Raw genomic sequence first — 21,200 nt, 5'->3', positions numbered from 1 at the left:
GGTTGAGAGCTAAACAAGCAATGCTATTCACTTTGGTTTGTTTTTTAGAGCTTGAAGGAACGACGTAGTGGAGGGCTCCTTATAATTTCGACCACCTGCTTTTCTTTACTGACACTGAACAGTACACAGCCACGTTGCGTTTCCCCTCCACCGAAACACGTCCGCCGCTACAGGCTCGATCCTGTCTCCCGGCTCAATAGTCGAACGCCTTAACCAATGAGCCACCGTGGTGGGGCCTAATCGATAGTGAAAGCTTTGCTGATCAATGGCACGAAAATGAAATTGAAACGAAACTGATCATACACAGAAAAAAAAAACACTAGAAAATATAGGCCCCTAATGTTTTTTTTTATTTTGTGTATACGAAAGTGCCATGTAATTCATAGAACCCATTCCAGTTCGCACGTAATTACTAGCAATAAACAAAAGCATGTGCATATGTGCACAACAACAAGGAAACAAATAAAAACGCAATCGTATGCATAAAAGACAGAGCGAAACAATGATTCAGAGCGCGAATTACACAACCACTCTGATCACGCAGCCTTAATAGACGCATGCGCAAAGAAAATGTAGTGATAGAGCCGCGAGCTCAGTCAACAATGCCTATATCTATGATAGGTACCGTTCTGAAGCCACTCCTCGTGTTCGAGGAGCTCGGGGTCTTCTTCGTCTTCGTCCGCCTCGTCGTCATCCTTGTCGGGAGACTTGAACAGGCTGGAGAAGATGATGGCCAGCAGGAACACCTGGGGAGGAAAACGTTCGCAGAGAGGGACGCTTGCTGAGCCTATTCAGTTGGGAGTGCACGAACAGTTATTTCTTAAGTCTGACCGAAAAACTCTTCCTTCGAAAACAATGGGAACGAGCCTCTGAGATGCCTGTGAATCACTTTGCTCAAAGTAAACTGAGTTACTTGAGTCACGAGTTCTCTAAGCACTGGAAACAGGAAAGTGCGCTCTGAGAACCCTGAGAGAACAATACACTAGAAGAGATGAATACTGGACGGTCTCTGTTCTTTATTTCCGGAAGGTATACGAAATATAAAAACACATTCTACATGCTATAGCTAAAATCGAACGATTAATATCATCTCAAAAAAACTTGCATTCCCCTGGGGACAGCTGACAAGCTCCCCATGCAATGCATGCAATTTGTATGCAATGAAGGCATGGTTGCGACCTTGGCCGACATTTTATCTTCTGCACTGTCCTCATTCTGTGGTATGTTCGCCTGGATATGGGATGCTTGATAAAATCGAAGCACACCACGCGTGATGATAATGTTCACGGGCTTTTTCTAGAGGTAATGGAAGTTTTTGTAGCCGTGGTAGCAGATTAAAAGACAGCACAAATAATTTGGTTTTATATTGCAAGTATCCGCTTCGCTTTTACCGTTTTGTTAACAATAGAGAGTTTTAGCTTACCGTGATCCGCTACCGTGATCCGCCACCACGCGCTCTACTGCGCATGCCCAGATCCTTCTTGACGCCGATAGATGGCGCCACATACTGGATGTCGGCACACAGACCTACCACGTTGGGACCAATCAGCTTGAACGTCCAGCCCACGCGCGGTAGAGAGTCACGGTGGCGGATCGCGGATCACGGTAAGCTAAATTTCTCTAATACCGCCAAGTAACGGTGCGTGGCTACCTCCTACATTCAGGATTTCTTGTTACTGTTCTTTGTCCAGCACAAAAAGAAAAAGTTGGCCATTGACACCGATTGCCTCATGAGCGCTTAGCTGGCAAAATCTTTTACGCAGTCGACGACGAGCTGAAGCAAGGTGAAGGCGAACGAGACCCACCTTGATGGGCTGCGTGATGAGGACGGACATGAAGAAGGAGACGAGGAGAGAGGTGATCCACTTGCGCGTCTTTTCATCGCCGAACTGGACGCCATAGGCCCATATGAAGAACACGGACACGAAGATTGATGCCAGACAGAGGAACCAGGCCACGTAGCGGCACCACCAGGGGAACATGAACTTGCCCTTGCGGCTTGCCTTTCCTCGGCGCCCCAGGCGCCTCTGGTGGGCCGTAGGACGCTCCTCGAATACGTCGTTCAGCTCCGTCTCTCGGAACTCGGTCAGCTGCATTGTGGACTCGGACTTGGGGCCGCGGGTCATCGGCTTGGCGGTGGCGGCCGACGAGGCTCGGCTTACCACCAGGGAGTCTGCGCAAGGTTAGACCCGAGCTTTTGCTGTTCTTAATAACTCGGTTTATCATTATGTATACTCCTTGCCCCATACAATGATGCTCCATGCCGTGCCTAAAATTACCTTACTTACTATTGAAAAATCTTTATTTTCACGTCTTTTCCCTAAAGCGGTTTAGAAAATCTTTTCACTTTTACCTACGTTATTTCGTTCTTTTTTTGCGTTTCTGCGTAGTGAATGAAGGGCAGAGAGGGAGAAATTAAGAGCAGCGCTTTGTAATATAGCTTACACCAAAATTTTTTCTTTGCATAATACATTTTCCTGAAAGCTATCGGAAATTCCCTTTATATGTCCTATATCAAACTCATAATTGACTGAAAAATGGAAAATTCTAGTAATACAGCATCACTGCAGGCTTACAGAGCCCGGAGACGTAAATATTCACAGGCCGCAAGCACACCATTTTTATGTCGGTGTAACAATGACGTAGAATTGGCCATTTCCCCGCACTGCTCCGGTTGCTGCAACGCACCCTGCTGGGGTGTAATACAACGGTCATTTCCCTCCTTATATCCTATTTTTACTGACGGGATTAACCACGTTGGTACCAAGGTTCTAGCCCCGCCAGCTAATACTGGATGTTCTCACATACACGATACACATCCCAGCCAGCGTGACGAGGTAATCTCTTCCCGCCTTCCGTTTCCCTTATTCCTAACTCACCGTTATAAGGAATGGGCTCCCTCCCATACCTTTTCTCCACAAACCGATGACACAACTTTGGTCCAGTAAAGTTTTCCTCCGCCTTTGCCACGCTGCCTGGCATTGTTTTAGAAGTGGGTAGATTTCATTTGTTCCGTCTCGCTTGATTCGCGACGCACAAAATTTTGCTTCACTCTTTATTTAATCTGGGAAGACAACTTTATTATTTCACTGCTAGGAATTTCCCTCGTATTAAGGCAGCTGCTGCGCATGTTGTACTCTAAACCTTTTTCACATTGAATAGCTGACAACGTTGGCACTTCGTAACGGCTTCAGTGCGGAACTTGTCCGCATCAAGCCATTCTCCCCGTCCCCGCGTACCTTAAAGTGCGTACAGTGTCAATAACACTTAGCGGGAACACTGCTCCACGTGGCTGCGCACGTGCTGAGCAAATCCAGCAGAAATTCTTGCAAAATGAGTGACAATACGAAGCTCCGTTTCGATGTCCCTGTAATCATGCGCGACACAGCATTGATTAGTGACCGGGTTATATGCTGTGGGGCAAAGAATACGCTTGCCCACGCGGAGCCGTGTTCCCGCTAAGTGTGACTGACACTGTACAGCTGCGTCTGTATATAGGCGCACCTCTTTTCTGGCGGAGTGCTTCGGTGATCCGGTTGGGTCTCTTGCGTCGCAGGCGTGACCTCCGGAAGAGCGTGATCATCAGGAAGGTCGGGGGGAACACGATCAGGTTGGCCAGCACGCCAACGCCCACCTGAAGGAAAGGCGACGAAATCATCGCTGCAGATATTTTTGGTCACTGCGCCGTTCCTCAGAGCACCAGTCGGGAGATATGCGAGCTCTGGTTGCTATGTGAGAAGTCGTTAAAGCCGTCCCGGAAGCTCGCAGTGCGCAGTCATTACATTGACTGAGCTTGTGGAAACTAGCAACGTAAGTGAAATATGCATCTTTTCGGTGCAAGCTCCGTACCAATTTAAATCAGCTGTCAACGATGCAATAGGTTATGTGTTACACTCGCGGCACTTCTTTACCCTCAGCTCTCTTTAAAGCTTTTTGGGCTGATACCAGAGTCTGTATGCCCGATGCAGTGTCTAAACGCTATGCCATTGATGCGCGGGGTGCGGCTGAATGATGTCAGTATGTTATCAGCTAAGTTACGCGCGTGACGACGCAATGCGGGAAGCCTCGTTCTCCTAAGAACGCGCGGGAGCAACCTGTAAAGCGCCGGAATTGCGAGCCTTTTTTTGTGGTTCGATTCTTGCACAGATAGCAGTGAGTCACAGCAATTGGATGTGAGGGCTAGACTCAATTGCGGACAGCTAGCTTAATTTGGTGGTACCTGTTCGGGGCTGAGGGAGAAGGGCCCCACGTTGACGGCCGACGCGGACGGCTTGGAGGGCACGCGGCCATACCACATGGCGTTCACCAGCATGGAGAGGTAGAGTAGTGCCACGCAGCACGAGACCCTCTGGACGCGCGTGAAGCGGCTCTTGGGTGGCCGCATGAACACGCTGAACCAGAGGTGGCCGTCGGCCAGGTTCTTCTGAGACTTGAGCTGGAACAGGTGGCTGAACTCGGTCGCCTCGTCCTTGCCGGCCACCGGAAGCAGTCGGTCTGTCTGCACGCGCCAGTAAGACACAGCAAGCACAATAAGCGAGGGAGCTCGCGATGTGAGGGACTCTTTTTCAATCGATCTGGGCGTGCAACCGTGCTTCTAACCCCTACTTACTTATCATAAGTTCACAGCAGTGTACATGATTCTGGAAGTCCGATAAACTGGACAAGACAAAACGATGCTCCGCCATTGCTTACTTTCTCCTTCTATGCTGTTTTGTGGAGTAACATCAATGCACACAGTGTCGGCAGGCTACATATTGTTAAGTCTGCCACGTATCAATATTACTTCTCTTGCACCCTCCTCCCCCCCCCCCCCCCCCCTCTCTGCAAGTGCACGGCTTCGCTAAGACTACTGGGGGACTTCGGTGGAGCAATGCCTACACCGATGCGCCCATACGCATCTTACGCGCATTCTGGAAGGCAGATCACTGAAGCGTATCGGCTAGCATCAGGTCAATTGATAATCAACCCTTGATAAGCCAGGAATGTCTCTTAGGGCGTTGCGATTCTTGAAGAAGGCCACGTAGCATCAGCTAATATCTTGTAACTGTGTAACAGACGTTTTCTATCAAGCGCGCTCGATTCTGAGATGTTGTATACCCAGGATGCTTCAATACTCAATGCGCGTCGCATAATGTGTACTGCTTGCAGAAACTGTCCCTGTGTATAAGATTCGTTTAGAAATGGTGAAATTGCTAGCAATCAAACAAGAAACGCTGGGTAATAAAGTTCGATTACCCAAAGCATAAAAAAGTTAGATGCGCCTGCATTGCACTTTCTGCACTTAAAGCGAGGTAATTAGCTTGTTTTTTTTTCTTCGAAATCCGCGAAGGACCGCTTTTCTTTCTATACCATGAAGTGAAATGAAGTACTTGGCGCTTGCAATGACACTTGAGCATGTTTGCTCCAAATTGCATTATTCACAAAAATTGATTCTGTGATTATTTCTGGCTTTGATATGTTTTTGACTGATAGCAAAATACGAAATACGCATTTACTTCCAAGAAAATAGGAATTTCGATTTTTTGTTCAGGCACTCGACTCAAGCCCATGCCGTTATGACCTGTATAAATTCTGTAATTACTATTTGGAAGCCGCCAAGAGAGAGAGAGAGAGAGAGAGAGAGAGAGAGAAAGGGAGGGGAAGGAAGGAGAGAGACCGTGACGCACCGTAGTTGGCTTTTGACTTTTGCAATCGGCCGAAGGTAGCCAAACATGTGATTCATTTTTATGTAGCTTTATGTAGCTTTGAAGAGCTCCGCTAGCAGTGAAGGCAGAATGTGGGTTCGTTCTCAATGCCAGTTCAAAGTATACGAGTTTCTGCACTGGAGAGGGAGACATGCCGTGGGCGCGTAATACGTACCAGACCGTCGTCCTTTTCGACGGCGAACCAGCGGTTGGCGATGAAGTCGTACCGGGCGTTAGTCTGCACATCACGCACCGATATGAAGCGCAGGTACCACGAGCGCATCGAGCCCTTGCCGCCATTGTCGTGCCAGATACGCATGTAGTTGAGACGTCCCAGGGACCTACAATGAAAAGGGATGCATTCGCCTCAACTTGTGATCACCGCCACACGACGCATACACGGCGAGATGACAAGAACTCGCCGATGAACCTGAGTTCTACAGGGGCATACAGGTCTGTCTAGCGGCGGTTAAGGGCAAGCAATTCAAGAAAATAAATTGTCGTTTAGTTTTGTTAGCCCAAACGAACGATATACTGGCTGTACCGAAAATCAGTAAAAGTTAAAAGTAAATCAGTAAAACATCAGTAGTTGAGACGTCCCACGGACCTACAATGAAAAGGGATGCATTCACCACAACTTATGATCACCGCCACACAACGCATACACGGCGAGATGGCACGAACTCGCCGATGAACCGGAGTGCTACAGGGGCATACAGGTCTGTCTAGCGGCGGTTAAGGGCAAGCAATTCAAGAAAATAAATTGTCGTTTAGTTTTGTTAGCCCAAACGAACGATATACTGGCTGTACCGAAAATCAGTAAAAGTTAAAAGTAAATCAGTAAAACATCAGTAGTTGAGACGTCCCACGGACCTACAATGAAAAGGGATGCATTCACCACAACTTATGATCACCGCCACACAACGCATACACGGCGAGATGGCACGAACTCGCCGATGAACCGGAGTGCTACAGGGGCATACAGGTCTGTCTAGCGGCGGTTAAGGGCAAGCAATTCAAGAAAATAAATTGTCGTTTAGTTTTGTTAGCCCAAACGAACGATATACTGGCTGTACCGAAAATCAGTAAAAGTTAAAAGTAAATCAGTAAATGATCAGTAGTTGAGACGTCCCAGGGACCTACAATGAAAAAGGGATGCATTCGTCACAACTTATGATCACCGCCACACAACGCATACACGGCGAGATGGCACGAACTCGCCGACGAACCTGAGCGCTACAGGGGCATACAGGTCTGTCTAGCGGCGGTTAAGGGCAGGCAATTCAAGAAAATAAATTGTCGTTTAGTTTTGTTAGCCCAAACGAACGATATACTGGCTGTACCGAAAATCAGTAAAAGTTAAAAGTAAATCAGTAAAACATCAGTAGTTGAGACGTCCCACGGACCTACAATGAAAAGGGATGCATTCACCACAACTTATGATCACCGCCACACAACGCATACACGGCGAGATGGCACGAACTCGCCGACGAACCTGAGCGCTACAGGGGCATACAGGTCTGTCTAGCGGCGGTTAAGGGCAAGCAATTCAAGAAAATAAATTGTCGTTTAGTTTTGTTAGCCCAAACGAACGATATACTGGCTGTACCGAAAATCAGTAAAAGTTAAAAGTAAATCAGTAAAACATCAGTAGTTGAGACGTCCCACGGACCTACAATGAAAAGGGATGCATTCACCACAACTTATGATCACCGCCACACAACGCATACACGGCGAGATGGCACGAACTCGCCGACGAACCTGAGCGCTACAGGGGCATACAGGTCTGTATAGCGGCGGTTAAGGGCAAGCAATTCAAGAAAATAAATTGTCGTTTAGTTTTGTTAGCCCAAACGAACGATATACTGGCTGTACCGAAAATCAGTAAAAGTTAAAAGTAAATCAGTAAAACATCAGTAGTTGAGACGTCCCACGGACCTACAATGAAAAGGGATGCATTCACCACAACTTATGATCACCGCCACACAACGCATACACGGCGAGATGGCACGAACTCGCCGACGAACCTGAGCGCTACAGGGGCATACAGGTCTGTCTAGCGGCGGTTAAGGGCAGGCAATTCAAGGAAATAAATTGTCGTTTAGTTTTGTTAGTCCAAGCGAACGATATACTGAGTGTACCGAAAATCAGTAAAAGTTACTGCCGCAATTAGTTGCATAACGCACGCGCTTATTGCTTGTCAATAGATATAGATTTGCTAATATATTACACCAGAATTGCTAGCTTTAATAAGCTTTGTGAGGTGAAAAGTGCGGTAATTATGCCAATAAATTATGTACACCCGTGCGCAAAAGCGGAGAGACCACGCGTTTTGACAAAACTGCAAGACAGCTTTTTCTGATGCTGAAACTGTTATTTTTAAGTAATGCATAGGGTGGCCTCACTAAAATGCTTGCCATCTTGCCCAAGAAAATTTGTCAGGTACATTGTTTTATACAGTAAAATAATAATTGCAGCGGTTCGCGTTGTCTCTCCACCTTTGCGCAGGGATGTACATCACGGATCAGTTCCAAAGGGCGTACACACAAATGCAGCGGCGGATGTGTGTAGCACTAAGCCCCGCATTGTTGATGGCCGAGACTCACTATGATTCAGGAAGAAATAAACAGCGACCAATAACGATAGTTTGTATACTTTAGAAGGTGTCTTACCGAGGCACCGTCATGACGAACGTGTCCGTAGCACCTTTCCGGAATATCTTGCGCTTCTGGTCGCCGAAGGTGCGCACCTCTGTTTCGTCATCATCACCAGATAAGATGAAGAACACCTGATAGGAAAGTGGCAAGAAAGTTCGTGTGGTGTTAATGAATTGTTGCCCTTTTCTTTTTTTTTTTTTGCCTAGCGCTTCCTGTTATTTCAAGGCTTCAGGATGTCATAAGCAAAATTTCGAGGCCTACGCTGTTCACTTATCCCACTACTGCTTACATTTGAATCTGTGGCTGCTCCTTTCTTGTCCCCAGTGAAGACGACAATTTCGTAGATGTACTTGTCCTTGACGTCGTTGTCTTGCAGAGGCAGTGCTCCGATCTTTGAAAGCAAAAAAAGAAAGAATGTTATTACGTAAGCGCCAATTCATGCGAGCTTCGCGCGAGACAGACATTTAACAATCTGGCTAACGACACAGCTACAGCGGCTGAATCAACTATCACAGTAGCGCCACAACCCAGGCCAATTGGCTCATATGGCTGATGTTGAAAGAACCTGCTGAAAGACAGGCCAGCTATGGTGAGTGTACCCTTTCTGAGTCTTGCTGGGAATCTATTTCCTCGGGTTCCATCCGTGCAAATGGTCTGCGATAGTCCTTTTTGTTCGTTATCAGCTGAAGCCCTTGCGAAGTAGCCATATATAGGTCAGGTCTTCGGCGAAGTCTGGACAGTAAAGTTTAGGAGCGGCTGCCCTGGATAGAAAAGTACCTTCTCAACGTCTTTCTTGTCTTCGTAGCGTGCCCAGATGAGAAGAAGCACGTAGACGAGCATCGTGATCACGACCGTCATGTAGATGGTCACGTTGTCGGCAAAGCCCGCATTGGCGAACACGTACGAGAAGTCGATCGTGTTGGGCATCACGAAGAAGCCGCTGCCAAACGAGGTCAGATGGTTGCACTTGCATTTGGTCACCGCGTAGTTGGCGTTGGCCACCTGCGTAACGGGCAAGGCAGGGACATGAGCTCGTGCAAGTTGTGGTTAGGACCAGGATGTATCACAGTAAACAAAGAAGTATTGACGAACTATCTGCAGATCATAGCGCATTACGCGAGTGACTTGTCTTACGTGTTTTAGTAGAAGAGTTCTTTTAATTTAATGCATCTTTCAGAACCTTAATGCATAGGGCATTGTAAAAAGAGGAGTTAAATTGTTTAGATATTATACTGAGAAATAAAATCCAATAGCACAGATATGAGAAATGCAAATTCAATGAAATGCATACGAAAAAAGCAGGAACATTAATTCAATGAAAGTAGATACGTGTTAAGAACAAATAAAACAAGTGAAAACTTGGAACGAGCACTAATCCGAAAATGAGGCGTAATGAACACATATGGTCAGTACAGGTATACTAAAACAACAAAAGGAGAATAGTGGCTGTGAGTCAAAGCAACAGATGGCTGGTGGTTCCATTTCTGTTATGATTTCAATATAGGAACAGACCGGAGTTACGTATGGCGCTCCGGAGCTCTTGTACTGTTCGGTACCATAAGCAGCGCAGTCTCAACTAGTGACTCTGTAATGGAGCGCGGGTTCTGCTAAATAGCAATGGTCAAAAAGGCGGTGCTTACGAAGCAGCCTTCGGCCGACCACGTCTTGCTCTTTGAGTTGAAGAAATAACAACCGGAAGTGTAGATGCGCACGGAGTAATTAGTGCTGAACTCTCGGCTGACGTCAGACAGGGTCAGGTTGACCGGGTCGTCCATGCTGAATTCGGGAACGCTGCCGTTGGGTTGAACCAGACCCAGGTAGAAGAAACCCGTCCGGTTGCCGACCATTGCGTTGTCCATGAATATGTCATACGTGCCTGTGTCGTGGGTCGCGCAATATAAGTCACTTGGCTCGTATTTGCCACTGCCACAGCTGCCTCTCCTGTTCTTTGTTTAAGGTAACAAAATCTTTAATTGATAATTTTATCCCGATTGTCTTCTAAACTGCGCTTCATTTCGTTCCCTATCATACCTGGAAAATTTGGACAAATCATAGCAAAAACCTTTTAAATGTTTTTTTTTTTTTCAAATACTGTATGGGTGCACCATAAAAAATAATTATATCGCATATACTCTTTTGACAGGCTTGTAATCTTTTGAAATTTATTTTCAAGAACGCACGTTATTGGTTTTCTAAGGCAGTCTTAATTGCTATTTGTGAGCGCAAGACAAAGTTCTGGAACAAATTTTTACTCTGCATTAGAAGCGTAGACCATTTCTAAATATATCGATATGTTCATAAGAGTGTCTTACAGTATTCAGCAGTTGTTTCACCAGTAGAGTGTGTCCTAGAAAGCTTAACTTGAGTGTTAGAATGTCTCTATTTTATTTCAATCATTTCGATTTTCATGCGAGGAAGGCCAAACATGAAAGCTAACCGTGCCTTCCACGCCTACAGCATAAGAAGGCAGCAAGGATATTTCATTTGTACTTTAAAACAATGCTCCAATTTGCATTTCTTGCTGGATTCAGGGAGTCACCGAGAGTTAGACTGACCACGCGCATGCGAGTTGTGTTCTCTCTCGGCGTGATAAAGGGGCGCTACAGATGCATGTTATAATGGCCATGGCTAAGGTATCTCATGGCCTCCTATCGGCACACGATCATGGCTGCGTGAGTAATCTACACCGGCCTAAAAGACACTCAACTAGAATAGTCTAATCTGCACCTCGGCACCATGAATTAGATATGCCAGCGGAGAATCTGAAATCAGTGCCGGAAAGACACCAAGCGTCATCGTCAGGTTTCGCGGTAGTCACGAGAGAGGAAGAAGCCTGCTGTGCTGACCGTTGGTGGTGCGTATGGTGGACAGGTTGACCATGAGGTCGTAAGCGTTGAGCTGCGGTTTGACCCTGTGTCGGATATAGACGAGGAACTGGGCGCTCGGATCGTGCGGTGTGATTTCGATGTTCACGGCCGAGTCTGGCTTGGGCACCACGAACTGATGATACACCATCTCCTCGTTCCACTTCACCTGGGGCGAGAACACTGTCGGCTCCGGGAGGCCCTGCGAGACACGTCAAAAGATTTCTTTTGAAAAGAAGTTGATCCAATATCACGTACCCCTTTCTATGATACCATACACTACGATCAATCAATCAATCAATCAATCAATCAATCAATCAATCAATCAATCAATCAATCAATCAATCAATCAATCAATCAATCAATCAATCAATCAATCAATCAATCAATCAATCAATCAATCAATCAATCGTTCATAAAATAGAGAGGGAGACAGGATTGCAATGTCATAAGTTTGGTTTCATCGTGCCCTCTCTCTTGTCCTTACTGTTGTCAGCATGATAGTAAAACGACGCACTAAGATTTTTTTCTTTTTCACACGCCTCTGTTAAGGTGAGTGGCCCAAAAGAAACTGAAATATAAGTGGCTAGCCCGCATCACCTAATTCAACGCAAAAAAGAGGGAAATAAAACCAAGAACAGGGGCACTGTGCAAAACACACCGCTTATCACAAAGGAAATTGGTAATGCTGTAAAGAAACAAAAACCTGTCTAGTAATTAAAATGCGTGAAGTCTGGCATTGGAGGACAACACTTGTACATTTCCCGAGCTTATGAAAGAGAGCACAGAGGACAATAGGGCAGTAGGAAGAATGTACTGCAGGATAAAAAAAAAAAAAAAAATCTGCGCACTGGAAGTCAGAGCAATGAAATCCTGAAGAAACAACCCGGAACGACTGGAAGCTGCAGCTTAAGGAATAGAGGTTTGTGGGTGTTTCACGAGTCAGCACGTTTAGTCGTTTTTGACTGTTCCTTCTCAACCATAGAGGTTTTTGCTTTTACTTCCAGGGAAAGCTGGGGGCGCTGCACTTCAGCCCCCATGGTCGTGCTAAGCGTCATGGGGTGGTGTGATACTTGGCGCCGGACAGTAGGATTTTTTAGTGAACACAGAGGGGCGTTACTAAGCTTTCTCATACCGATTATCATCATCATGTCGAGGCGCGAACGTGGAGCGCAAAAGGCATAGTAGCGAAGACGCAAAAACCAGACGACGCCAATAAAAGGTTCTCGTTTTCCGAAATGCCACTAAAATACTTCCTGAAGCGATCGAGCACTCACATATATTTTAAAACAGTTTTATTTCCTTTTTAAAGAGTGCCTATAAGGTGCGAATAATTTTTTTCTGTGCTGCTCAAAACTTAGCCAATAGAAGAGAGAACCATCGCTTATTTTGAACAAATTTAACACTTAAATGCTGGTTCGCTCACTTTTTGCAATTTATAGTCACAATATTGAATGTTGGGATGTTTTTTTATTCTAGAACAACGTTTATATTTGCATTATTTTTTTTTTGGCCAAAAGTTGTAGTTCTGCACTCGGTAGCTCTCCGCCCCATGATGCTTTGGGCGCCCATGGTGGCTGAACTGTTCGCAAGGAAGCTCCATACAAACTCCCATAGATGACGACACAGCTTTCCCTCTAGGTAAGAGTAGGAAACTATGTTCTCAACCTCCGAGCAAACGTGTTTGCTGTGGTCGTAAGAGGGACTAATCATCCTTCGGTATTTTACGCGCTTCGAACCGCACTCCATGGATGGAAAGCTTTTTTCATCGAACTAACCCAACACAACAAAAAAGGTAATGCTGGTGAAAGCTTGCTAATATATATAATCCTCAAGCTTTCTAGTCAGGCTTAATACAGAAATTAAACCTTAGTCCCCGACTGCACCTCCCATTTCCGCAGTTCAGTGCTATATAGGTGCTAGGATTGCAGCGGTCGTGGCCTACAGAGATGAGTGGCATTCTGTTGTTTCATATACAGCGGTTGACTGTGTTAAGAGTGGTAATAACTCTGAGAACATGCACCTCCAACGACCGCAGTTCTTTCGACATGAACTCCCCATCAATCACGAGGAGTTATACCCAGGTAAATCTGAACAACATGAAGAAAAGCGGCGAGAAGTTCGACATTTCAGAATACTTGCTCTCCGGCTGTTTACAGTTGCACGAACGTGTCCTCACTCTGAGCAGATCAACGGCAGTGAGCATGCTCGAGGTTGGCTGTCTCAAGGACGAAGAAGCCTGAGGGTACAGCAATTTTTACGGACATGTTGTCAAGGAACGATGGGAGGAAGTGTAGTGCTGTGCGATTTCTTTAACAATAGCCGCTGAGCTCATCGGAGCTCCGATCGAGGGTGCTTATCGCTGGTCGTGCACGTACTGTTCCATTGTCCTTGGCTCCTTTGCGAGGCACAATGATCTCGAAGTAGTCTGTGGTGTTACTGACGTCAACACGGTACAGGTTCTCGTCCAGGACGACTAGTTGCAGCGTCTGTGTGTCTTCGGAGAGCACGTCCACACTGCCGCCGAAGGACTGCAGGATTGAGGGCCACGACACGGCCTGCGAGGTACGAGCAGGTGCATTAAAGACTGATAGAAACGCCCAAACGAGGACGAGAAAAATTGAGGGCCTTTGGGCAAGGTTTCGTTCCTTACACTGCGGATTTGCAATCGCAATATGCAAATGATTGTCAAGCATAGAGAGTTCAAACATGTCTAGGCTGTGTTCCTACGTTTTTACACCTTTCCGTAAGGTGGGAAACGGAAGAAACATCGTGTTAATGGGCAACTACTTCAGTCATCCCTGAGACGGTATCTAACCGTGTAATGGACGGCGTATCAGATGTGTTACAGTATGCAAAACACATGAAACAAAATTTGTTTCTGTTCGCTGGAATATGTGAGTTGCTAATGAAATAGTAGAAAGTGCTGATTGCAAAAGCATTCATCATGCAAGGTGAATATGTCACCTGCGAAAAATACCTGAAATAGATAAATAGACAAATCAGCGTAAAACCAAATCATAATGGCAAATCCGTCTAATATGTATGCTGTTATAAAGCTTTTAAATGGCGGGTGGGCAGGTTGGTAAGAATCCATGTTGTCGCAGCATCACAGGAACAAAACATGTAGAAATAGTATCGAGATGACGAAGTGCTCTGTCCTGTTTTATTCTATATTTACGTGTTTTTTTTTCCTGCGGTGCTGTAACAACATAGGTTAATAAAGCTGCATTGGCAGCCGGTGATGTAGTTCTAAAATGTTTGTTCTCAATTTCCTGTACGCGTCTGCATATTTGCTCCCAGATTTATGACCCTTGGAAATCTGAAAGTAGCAATATTTATTTAGGATGTTTTAATCTTTGTCTCGGTGAATCCCTCAAAGCTTTATACCTTTATCAGACTTAAGACCATTATCTCGAGAATTCAAAACGTCCACACATTTCATCGAAAGTTTTCAATGTCTGGGAACTGGGAAATGAAGCAAACCACGCAGTTTCTTGCGCAGTTTCTTACGTAGTTTCTTTCGATACAGTACCATAACTCCCAGGGTTTCGTTGCCGGCACAGGTGGGTTTGCTGGCTAGTACGTCGCAGATTCCGGGAAACACGTACACGGCGTCGCCGTGCTGAATCGCCCGGCCGCTCAGCGCTCCGCCGCTGAACCTGCGATCGCGAAAGAGGAAGACATTGAGCAAAACTTGTATAGGGGTGAATGGTTCACGGTTTGAGAAGGTAGCAGAATGCTTTGCCGCGTGCCCTCCATCAGTCTCAGTGTTTTTCTTCCCAATGAGAATTTGTGCATTAGGATAAGATCTCGTGGATGCTGCATTTTTCAAGGTGAAAGCCTTTAATGGGTCATGCTCTCGCGACAAAATGTGTTCAGCTTTTGCGGCGGCTGTGATTGGCCAACGCAGGATGACGTAATAGAGGTCTCGACCAATCACAGAGCACCACCACAGTATGCGCGAATGCATGCCTTACATGGCCATACGGCAATTAATGATCAATTACTAATTACTACCACTAATAATATTAATTATTAATGTTGTATTGATAACTAATTAGGTTTTTATTAATTACCCAAATAACAATGAATCAATCAATCAAGTAAATACTTATTACATAACTAATGACTGATTAATTATTAATTATTACCTACTTGATTACTTATAATTAATTAGGGTCAGTTACGTAGCAGCATGCGGCACTCAGGCTTTCGCTTTCACTACTTTAGTCGCTAAAGCCTCTCGTAATTATTGCTGACAAGAAACTCTTGTTATTCGAAAAGTGGACTGGGCGGGACGCGTAATGTGCACAGAAGATAGCCGATTCTCTTTCTCGTTAACTTTTATTCCCTGTCACATTTACAGCTCTACCATGTATAGTTATTTTCCTCCTTAGACCAATAACTTCTTAACCGCCCGAGTTAATAACGAATGATCCATCATATGTTAGCTGCTGCGATGAAACAGAGTTGAACTAAGCGACCTACTTTGCTGCGACCCGTTATGAGAAAGAGAAAAAAGCGATGATAAGCCGTGGCGTCAGCGACCAAGGTGAGGGAACTCCTTGCAGTGGTCCGAGAATCTGCGTATCTGCGTGCCTACCCCCCCCCCCCCCCTCCCCACCCACACACACACCTTTACATCGGGAGTTGAAGTGCACCACTCACATGGATATGGTAAGACCGAGTCCGCTGGGAGCACGGAACTCGAGTGGCTTCTCGCCCACCACGATGTTGCGGAGGATGGCCAGCACCAGATCGATGGTCAAGTCCACCATGGTGCTGATCTGGCGCTCGGCCTGCGAACACCACGATTCCCTTTCTTACACATCATATCATGTATGCGTAGTTGGTGACAGAGGAGTCTGCCACTGAAGCAATCCATGAATGAACGTCCGAGGGCAAGAAGGAAGCTTGTACCTGCTTTTGCTCCTGAAGAACGACTGCTCTCGCCAAGGCGACGTCCATGGGGACCGTCCCATCGAAGAGGTTTTCTGCAAACCGCATGTCCAGATGAGTCAATCTCATCACTTGAGCTTATTTAGCACAGCTGACTTGTTTGACACACAAGGCGCCTAAGTAAGCCGTCGCTATAAATCCAGGAAAGAAAAGGAGTGACACATGCGTACTGAGTGAGTGACGCAAGTCTTAAACTCATTATATGATGACGACATCTTATGGCCTCCTCATTAGATAGTTTGTTATATGCGTTATGATCGCATTGGTATTATGGCACAGCACCTTGTTCCAGCGCTTTTTCGGAATCGTTTCAAAGGCAAGATAAAGCGGTGGGTGACTTCGAGTCCTTCTATCGGCTTCTTGAAAGCAGCAGAGAATCAGCCTCAAGGCGCACCTTTTTCGGGCTCCCCTTCCAAGGCAATTTCTGTGTCGTACTCGATGTTGACGGCCTTCGCTCTATCAGTGGGCATCACCACGCCAGAGATCAGCTGCTGCGTCATGCGCTGAAAAAAAAAAGCAACAATGGGAAACCCCCGCGAATTGATCTGCGGGTACCTGTCTGCCTCTTTGATGAAAAATGATTTTGTTCCATCTTCATCAAATTGTGTAACATCACAGTTTCTTCCTTCATAAAACGTCCAACTTCTGCTGCACCATGACATTTCTTTCTTTTTCTTCTGAAATTGCGCGGAGTGCTTTTATACCGACGACACATGCTTCATCATCGTCAGTCAGTCACTAGTCTTAATACGTCTACATCACGGCAGGCACCTCTCGTATGCCGCCCTCCCCTCCCCCCAATTATTGATGTCCGGCGGAAGCTGCTGACCATCTGATCCTCGCAGAGTTCATCTCTACACTTGGCTCTCAGTGCACGTTAAAGAACCCCAGGTGGTCGAAATTTCCGGAGTCCTCCACTACGGCGTCTCTCATAACTTGAGTAGCTTTGGGACGTTAAACCCCACAAAACCAAACCAAACCAAACCAAACTCGGCTCTCAGTCGCGCACTTCTATGTTCCCCTTCTAACAGTAATCAGTCTTCCTCTTTTCAAATTACATGTCTATACACGTTCCCTCGTCTTCAATGCACCTCGACTACCACTAAAAGTATTTGTTTCCTTGGCTCCACCCTCCCCACTTCCCTGCTGCTCTTTCCTTAACCATTTCCTTGTTCCTCGGCCTTTTACCTGGTTCTTTAGTAAATTGTAAACACACCGCTTTATTATCTAGAGGAAACGCGAGTTCCACGCTATTCACCAGTCATATTTTGATGGTTGAAACAACGTACCGAGACGATCCCTCCCATGGTGCCGACGGCGTACATGCAGAAGTCTAGCAGTTGCTGTGGTGCCTCCACCTTCAGGTTGGAGGCGAGGGACACAGTCTTCTGCAGCAACTTGATGATCACCTCCTACGCAGCACAAGAGGGTTTCGCACCGTTTTGGTCGAACGACCTTAAATTGTTTAAGCAGCGCACACAGTTCAACTGCACTGTACAAAAGGAATTAAGCATCGTTGTACCTCGCTAAATTAGGTGCAGCTGTACCTGTGTGGGTAGCCTTTAGTCTTGGCAGAGTAAAATATTGCGTCTTTATGTATGGCCGTATGTGGCCTCCCCTCTCTTCGGGGAAGGGGATGGTGACTATGTCTCTTCAGTAAATGGACAAGAGGCAAATCGAATGTATCCCTTGTAGATAAATTATCACGTTCTAACAAAAATTTCTGATAACAGACCTTTTCGCCAGTTTCACTGATAATTTACTGTCTTCAGCTCCCGAAAAAATGTCAACAAACGAAAAAAAAAAGCAAGGAAAAAATAAATTTGACTGAAACAAGAAATGACTGAATTTCGCCTCTGCGACCCTTGGGACTCGTTTCAAGAAACTCCACCAGCCGCAAAGGCTGACCTAATTCGAGTCGGTAAGCTGACTTTGGTGGCGCGTTTGGTGCGTTTGGTTTTTTGCATGCAATGAACACTCAGCTACTAAAAGACTACGCAGAGGGTACGTGCATTTTAAGTGAGATACGCATTCTGGGTGGGAAGGGAAATCAGCATTACCTTTCCTTCGTTGTCCACACCACTTCCGTCTCCGGCAATGGCGGTCAAGGCACTGCCAACCTGCTCCAAGCTGTTCAGCGTGTCCACGTTCATGATGGAGGACACGGAGCGCACCATCTTGGCCCGGAGAAGCGCCTGCTCTTCCATCTCTCGGTCCAGAACTGCGGGATCTGGAGAGAAAGCGACGGAACATGAGATTATCATATCCTGATTTGGTTATATCGAATGTTACAGACCACTCGAGTTCCTGCGCAGAGCTCAATCGTACTCTCCTGCAATATTTGCGTCAAATTTTGCAGGGCACTCCTGCACTCTGCCTCGTTTTTTTCTGGTGTACTTGCATCTAATCCACCAGATCACCTGTGACTTTAAGCACTGCTTTCTGCTTTCTGGCGAACTTAGATTGAAATTTCAAAGCCCTCGTGACGTCTGCACAACCATATAATATACCAGCAAACTTACGTCGGTTCTTTCACTAGCATTCGCGCAGTAGGCACTGCTGCGTTTTTTTATGGTACACTATAGCGCTGCATTCACCAGAGCACACGAGTCTACAAATTGGTTTAATTATATTCGGCCTACGCACACCAAATTTTTAATAGTACGATAGTACAGCGCCACGTATTGCAAAGTACTTTCATGTGTGCTTGCACAAAATTTGTCTCGCTAGTGAGTCCTCTATAAGGCCACTAATTTTGCGGTCTAGTTACATTGAGCAAACGTGCATTACCTACTCCTCATGCGCACTGTCACCCGTCAATCAACCAGTCTATTCCGTCCGATTTTTCGTACATTCATTGTTCAAATTTTGTCAGCCACTCACGCAGTGGCCCATCATATCCGAACTTGCCTGATATATTTGTTTCGGACGAATCAAACGCTAAGTACTGCGTAGCGGTGACGAAGTTTTTGTCTGTCGGGCGCGCGCATCAAGCAGAATACTTAGGCAACAGTTATATATATTCATGTAATCGGCAAGAACATTTTTACAGTTGGTCCACTGCTTAGTGCACTATACTGCAGAGCGAATAGAATCTATTATTGCGGGCAAAATATTTTAGCGTTGCGAATAATCAACATGTTGGAGAAGCAATTAATGCTAAGCTGATTTCACCTATTGAAACGGAACATCCGCAACGGTCACTCAAGGCGTAAATGGCTGAAGACGTAAAGAATCCAAGGTCTCGAGTGCCACTCCTGATGTGACCTGCTTTGGTTGCTTTATTATAGGGAGATGACCAGCATGCGCATGATGGTACTCCCTCGTACGCACCCGAGTAGTTGATTTCGTTCTCAAGCTCGTCAGGCAGGCGCACGTTCATGAGTGACGAGATGGCCTGCGACATCTGGTTCATGCGTGCCTGGTCCCCGGCTGCGTCAGCGTTGTCCAGCATACGCTCGCCCATGAAGCGCTCGAATTCCTGCCGCGTCGGCAGGTACATCTGCGAAGCACCACGTAACAGCGTTGATGGCTTCAATTACGGAACCTCTCCGTTGGGGCACTATCGGCTCTGATGGTCTCCTGCCTCCGTCCTTTGGATTTTGAGAGACAAATGTATCTCCAGAAACAAAAAAGGGGTTTCTACGAAAAAAAAATATTCTACGAAATATATTTTCCGTAGAAAAGAGAACAACTTCTTTAACTTCAACTTCTTTTCCGTAGGACAGAGAGTCTACAGAAAAACAATTAAGAATTCATGTCAATAATGCCATACACAAAACATGGCCGCTGCTATACACTTGCTCAATACAGCCTCATTAATCTAGCAATATAAAACCAGTGCATTAAGAACATAAATTCGATAAGACAGATTGAGCCTTTGTTCAAGAATTTCAGTATATCACTAACAAGAATTTCTCTCTCAACTCCTTCTCTGTAGTACAGAATAGCCGCTTACAAATACTACTATCGACATATGATTTAAGAGACATGTGCACACTGTGAAGGTACAAATAAGGCACATGGAGAGGACAATAACTGATTGTAGTTAGGTTCTCCACTCCTGGATACCATTTTCTTGCATGAGACACGGCAAACGCATCAACTAAAGCGGCAGTACGTTTTTCTTCGACTGGCGAATCTTATTAGTCACACTATACTGTTCGCAAGGGCACTATTCATGAGCTTGTAAGCTCAGCTAGCATTAGGTACATTATCACACACGGACGAGAAATATTTCCAGTCTAATGGACTGTCGCTTTGAAATGGTAGCAGTTTCCGAAAGAATGGCGCGCAATAATATTTATCAGCCTTTTAAATTCGTTTACGGCACATGAATTACGTGCAGGTTCTTTAGCTGCTCAATTATGCACCAACCATCGAAGTGCTCACTGGGCCGTCTGTCATCTACCAGGGTTACCTACACTGTACCCGTCTTTTGGTGTGCACAGGCATGCTTTTTAACCACTCTTATGAGAGACACATCCTGAGTGCTAGGTGGAAGGCACCTCTTGGCAAGACTCTATGCTACATCTGAACTAGCTCTCCGGAAGGTTTGACGTTTCGTTGGCAGTTATCTCTAAAGTTGCACATCGATCATGCTCTCCGTTTATCTGGCCCCATCCAGACCTTGGTGAAAGGTATCTTGAGCACTTTCATTGATGACAGGTATTTTGAGCACTTTCACTTCTTCGGAACCCACCAACCAGTGCGTCTTTTGAAACAGGACGCATACGTGCAGCGTGGGCTTAGCTAGGAGGTGCTCAATTTCAAGGTCTGTGTTGATATCAACTTAAGACATCATCAGTGACCACCCACGGGTATGTGGCGTACCCGCGTAGCGTGTGTCTGTTTCAGACACTCGGTGGAATGATATCACTTCTAGTAGTGCCCTTGAATGCCACACTCTTTCCCTGAGTCTTCTAGAGCTATCTTTGTTCTTTGCCGGCAGTGCCGAAGGGCAACCTCCAAATCAGCGAGGTGCCTTACGCAAGCTAAATGTCTTATCTTGACTAGAAGCCAGTGAACAGAAA

The 21,200-nt window shown here is 45.9% G+C and overlaps 1 protein-coding gene across 1 annotated transcript in view; it reads right to left on the bottom strand.

Annotated features, from left to right (window-relative positions):
- Positions 1 to 21,200, bottom strand: part of LOC146189629 (polycystin-1-like) — a 71,805-nt gene that overhangs the window by 7,516 nt on the left and 43,089 nt on the right. Inside the window, exons 22-39 of the mRNA XM_084605310.1 lie at positions 19,501 to 19,669; positions 18,228 to 18,397; positions 17,457 to 17,579; positions 16,562 to 16,670; positions 16,129 to 16,202; positions 15,877 to 16,007; positions 14,741 to 14,867; positions 13,584 to 13,763; positions 11,188 to 11,407; positions 9,982 to 10,217; positions 9,119 to 9,343; positions 8,631 to 8,732; positions 8,357 to 8,472; positions 5,860 to 6,025; positions 4,220 to 4,498; positions 3,505 to 3,634; positions 1,806 to 2,173; positions 626 to 746 (exon numbers count right to left, since the gene is read on the bottom strand). Of these exons, the coding sequence (XP_084461436.1) occupies positions 626 to 746; positions 1,806 to 2,173; positions 3,505 to 3,634; positions 4,220 to 4,498; positions 5,860 to 6,025; positions 8,357 to 8,472; positions 8,631 to 8,732; positions 9,119 to 9,343; positions 9,982 to 10,217; positions 11,188 to 11,407; positions 13,584 to 13,763; positions 14,741 to 14,867; positions 15,877 to 16,007; positions 16,129 to 16,202; positions 16,562 to 16,670; positions 17,457 to 17,579; positions 18,228 to 18,397; positions 19,501 to 19,669 (3,046 nt within the window). The remainder of the gene's footprint in view (positions 1 to 625; positions 747 to 1,805; positions 2,174 to 3,504; positions 3,635 to 4,219; positions 4,499 to 5,859; positions 6,026 to 8,356; positions 8,473 to 8,630; positions 8,733 to 9,118; positions 9,344 to 9,981; positions 10,218 to 11,187; positions 11,408 to 13,583; positions 13,764 to 14,740; positions 14,868 to 15,876; positions 16,008 to 16,128; positions 16,203 to 16,561; positions 16,671 to 17,456; positions 17,580 to 18,227; positions 18,398 to 19,500; positions 19,670 to 21,200) is intronic.

Source organism: Amblyomma maculatum, chromosome 5 (assembly GCF_055883805.1).
Source record: "Amblyomma maculatum isolate TAMU_Amacu chromosome 5, ASM5588380v1, whole genome shotgun sequence".
Classification (NCBI taxonomy): Eukaryota; Metazoa; Arthropoda; class Arachnida; order Ixodida; family Ixodidae; genus Amblyomma; species Amblyomma maculatum.
This window is presented reverse-complemented; position numbering and strand designations above follow the sequence as displayed.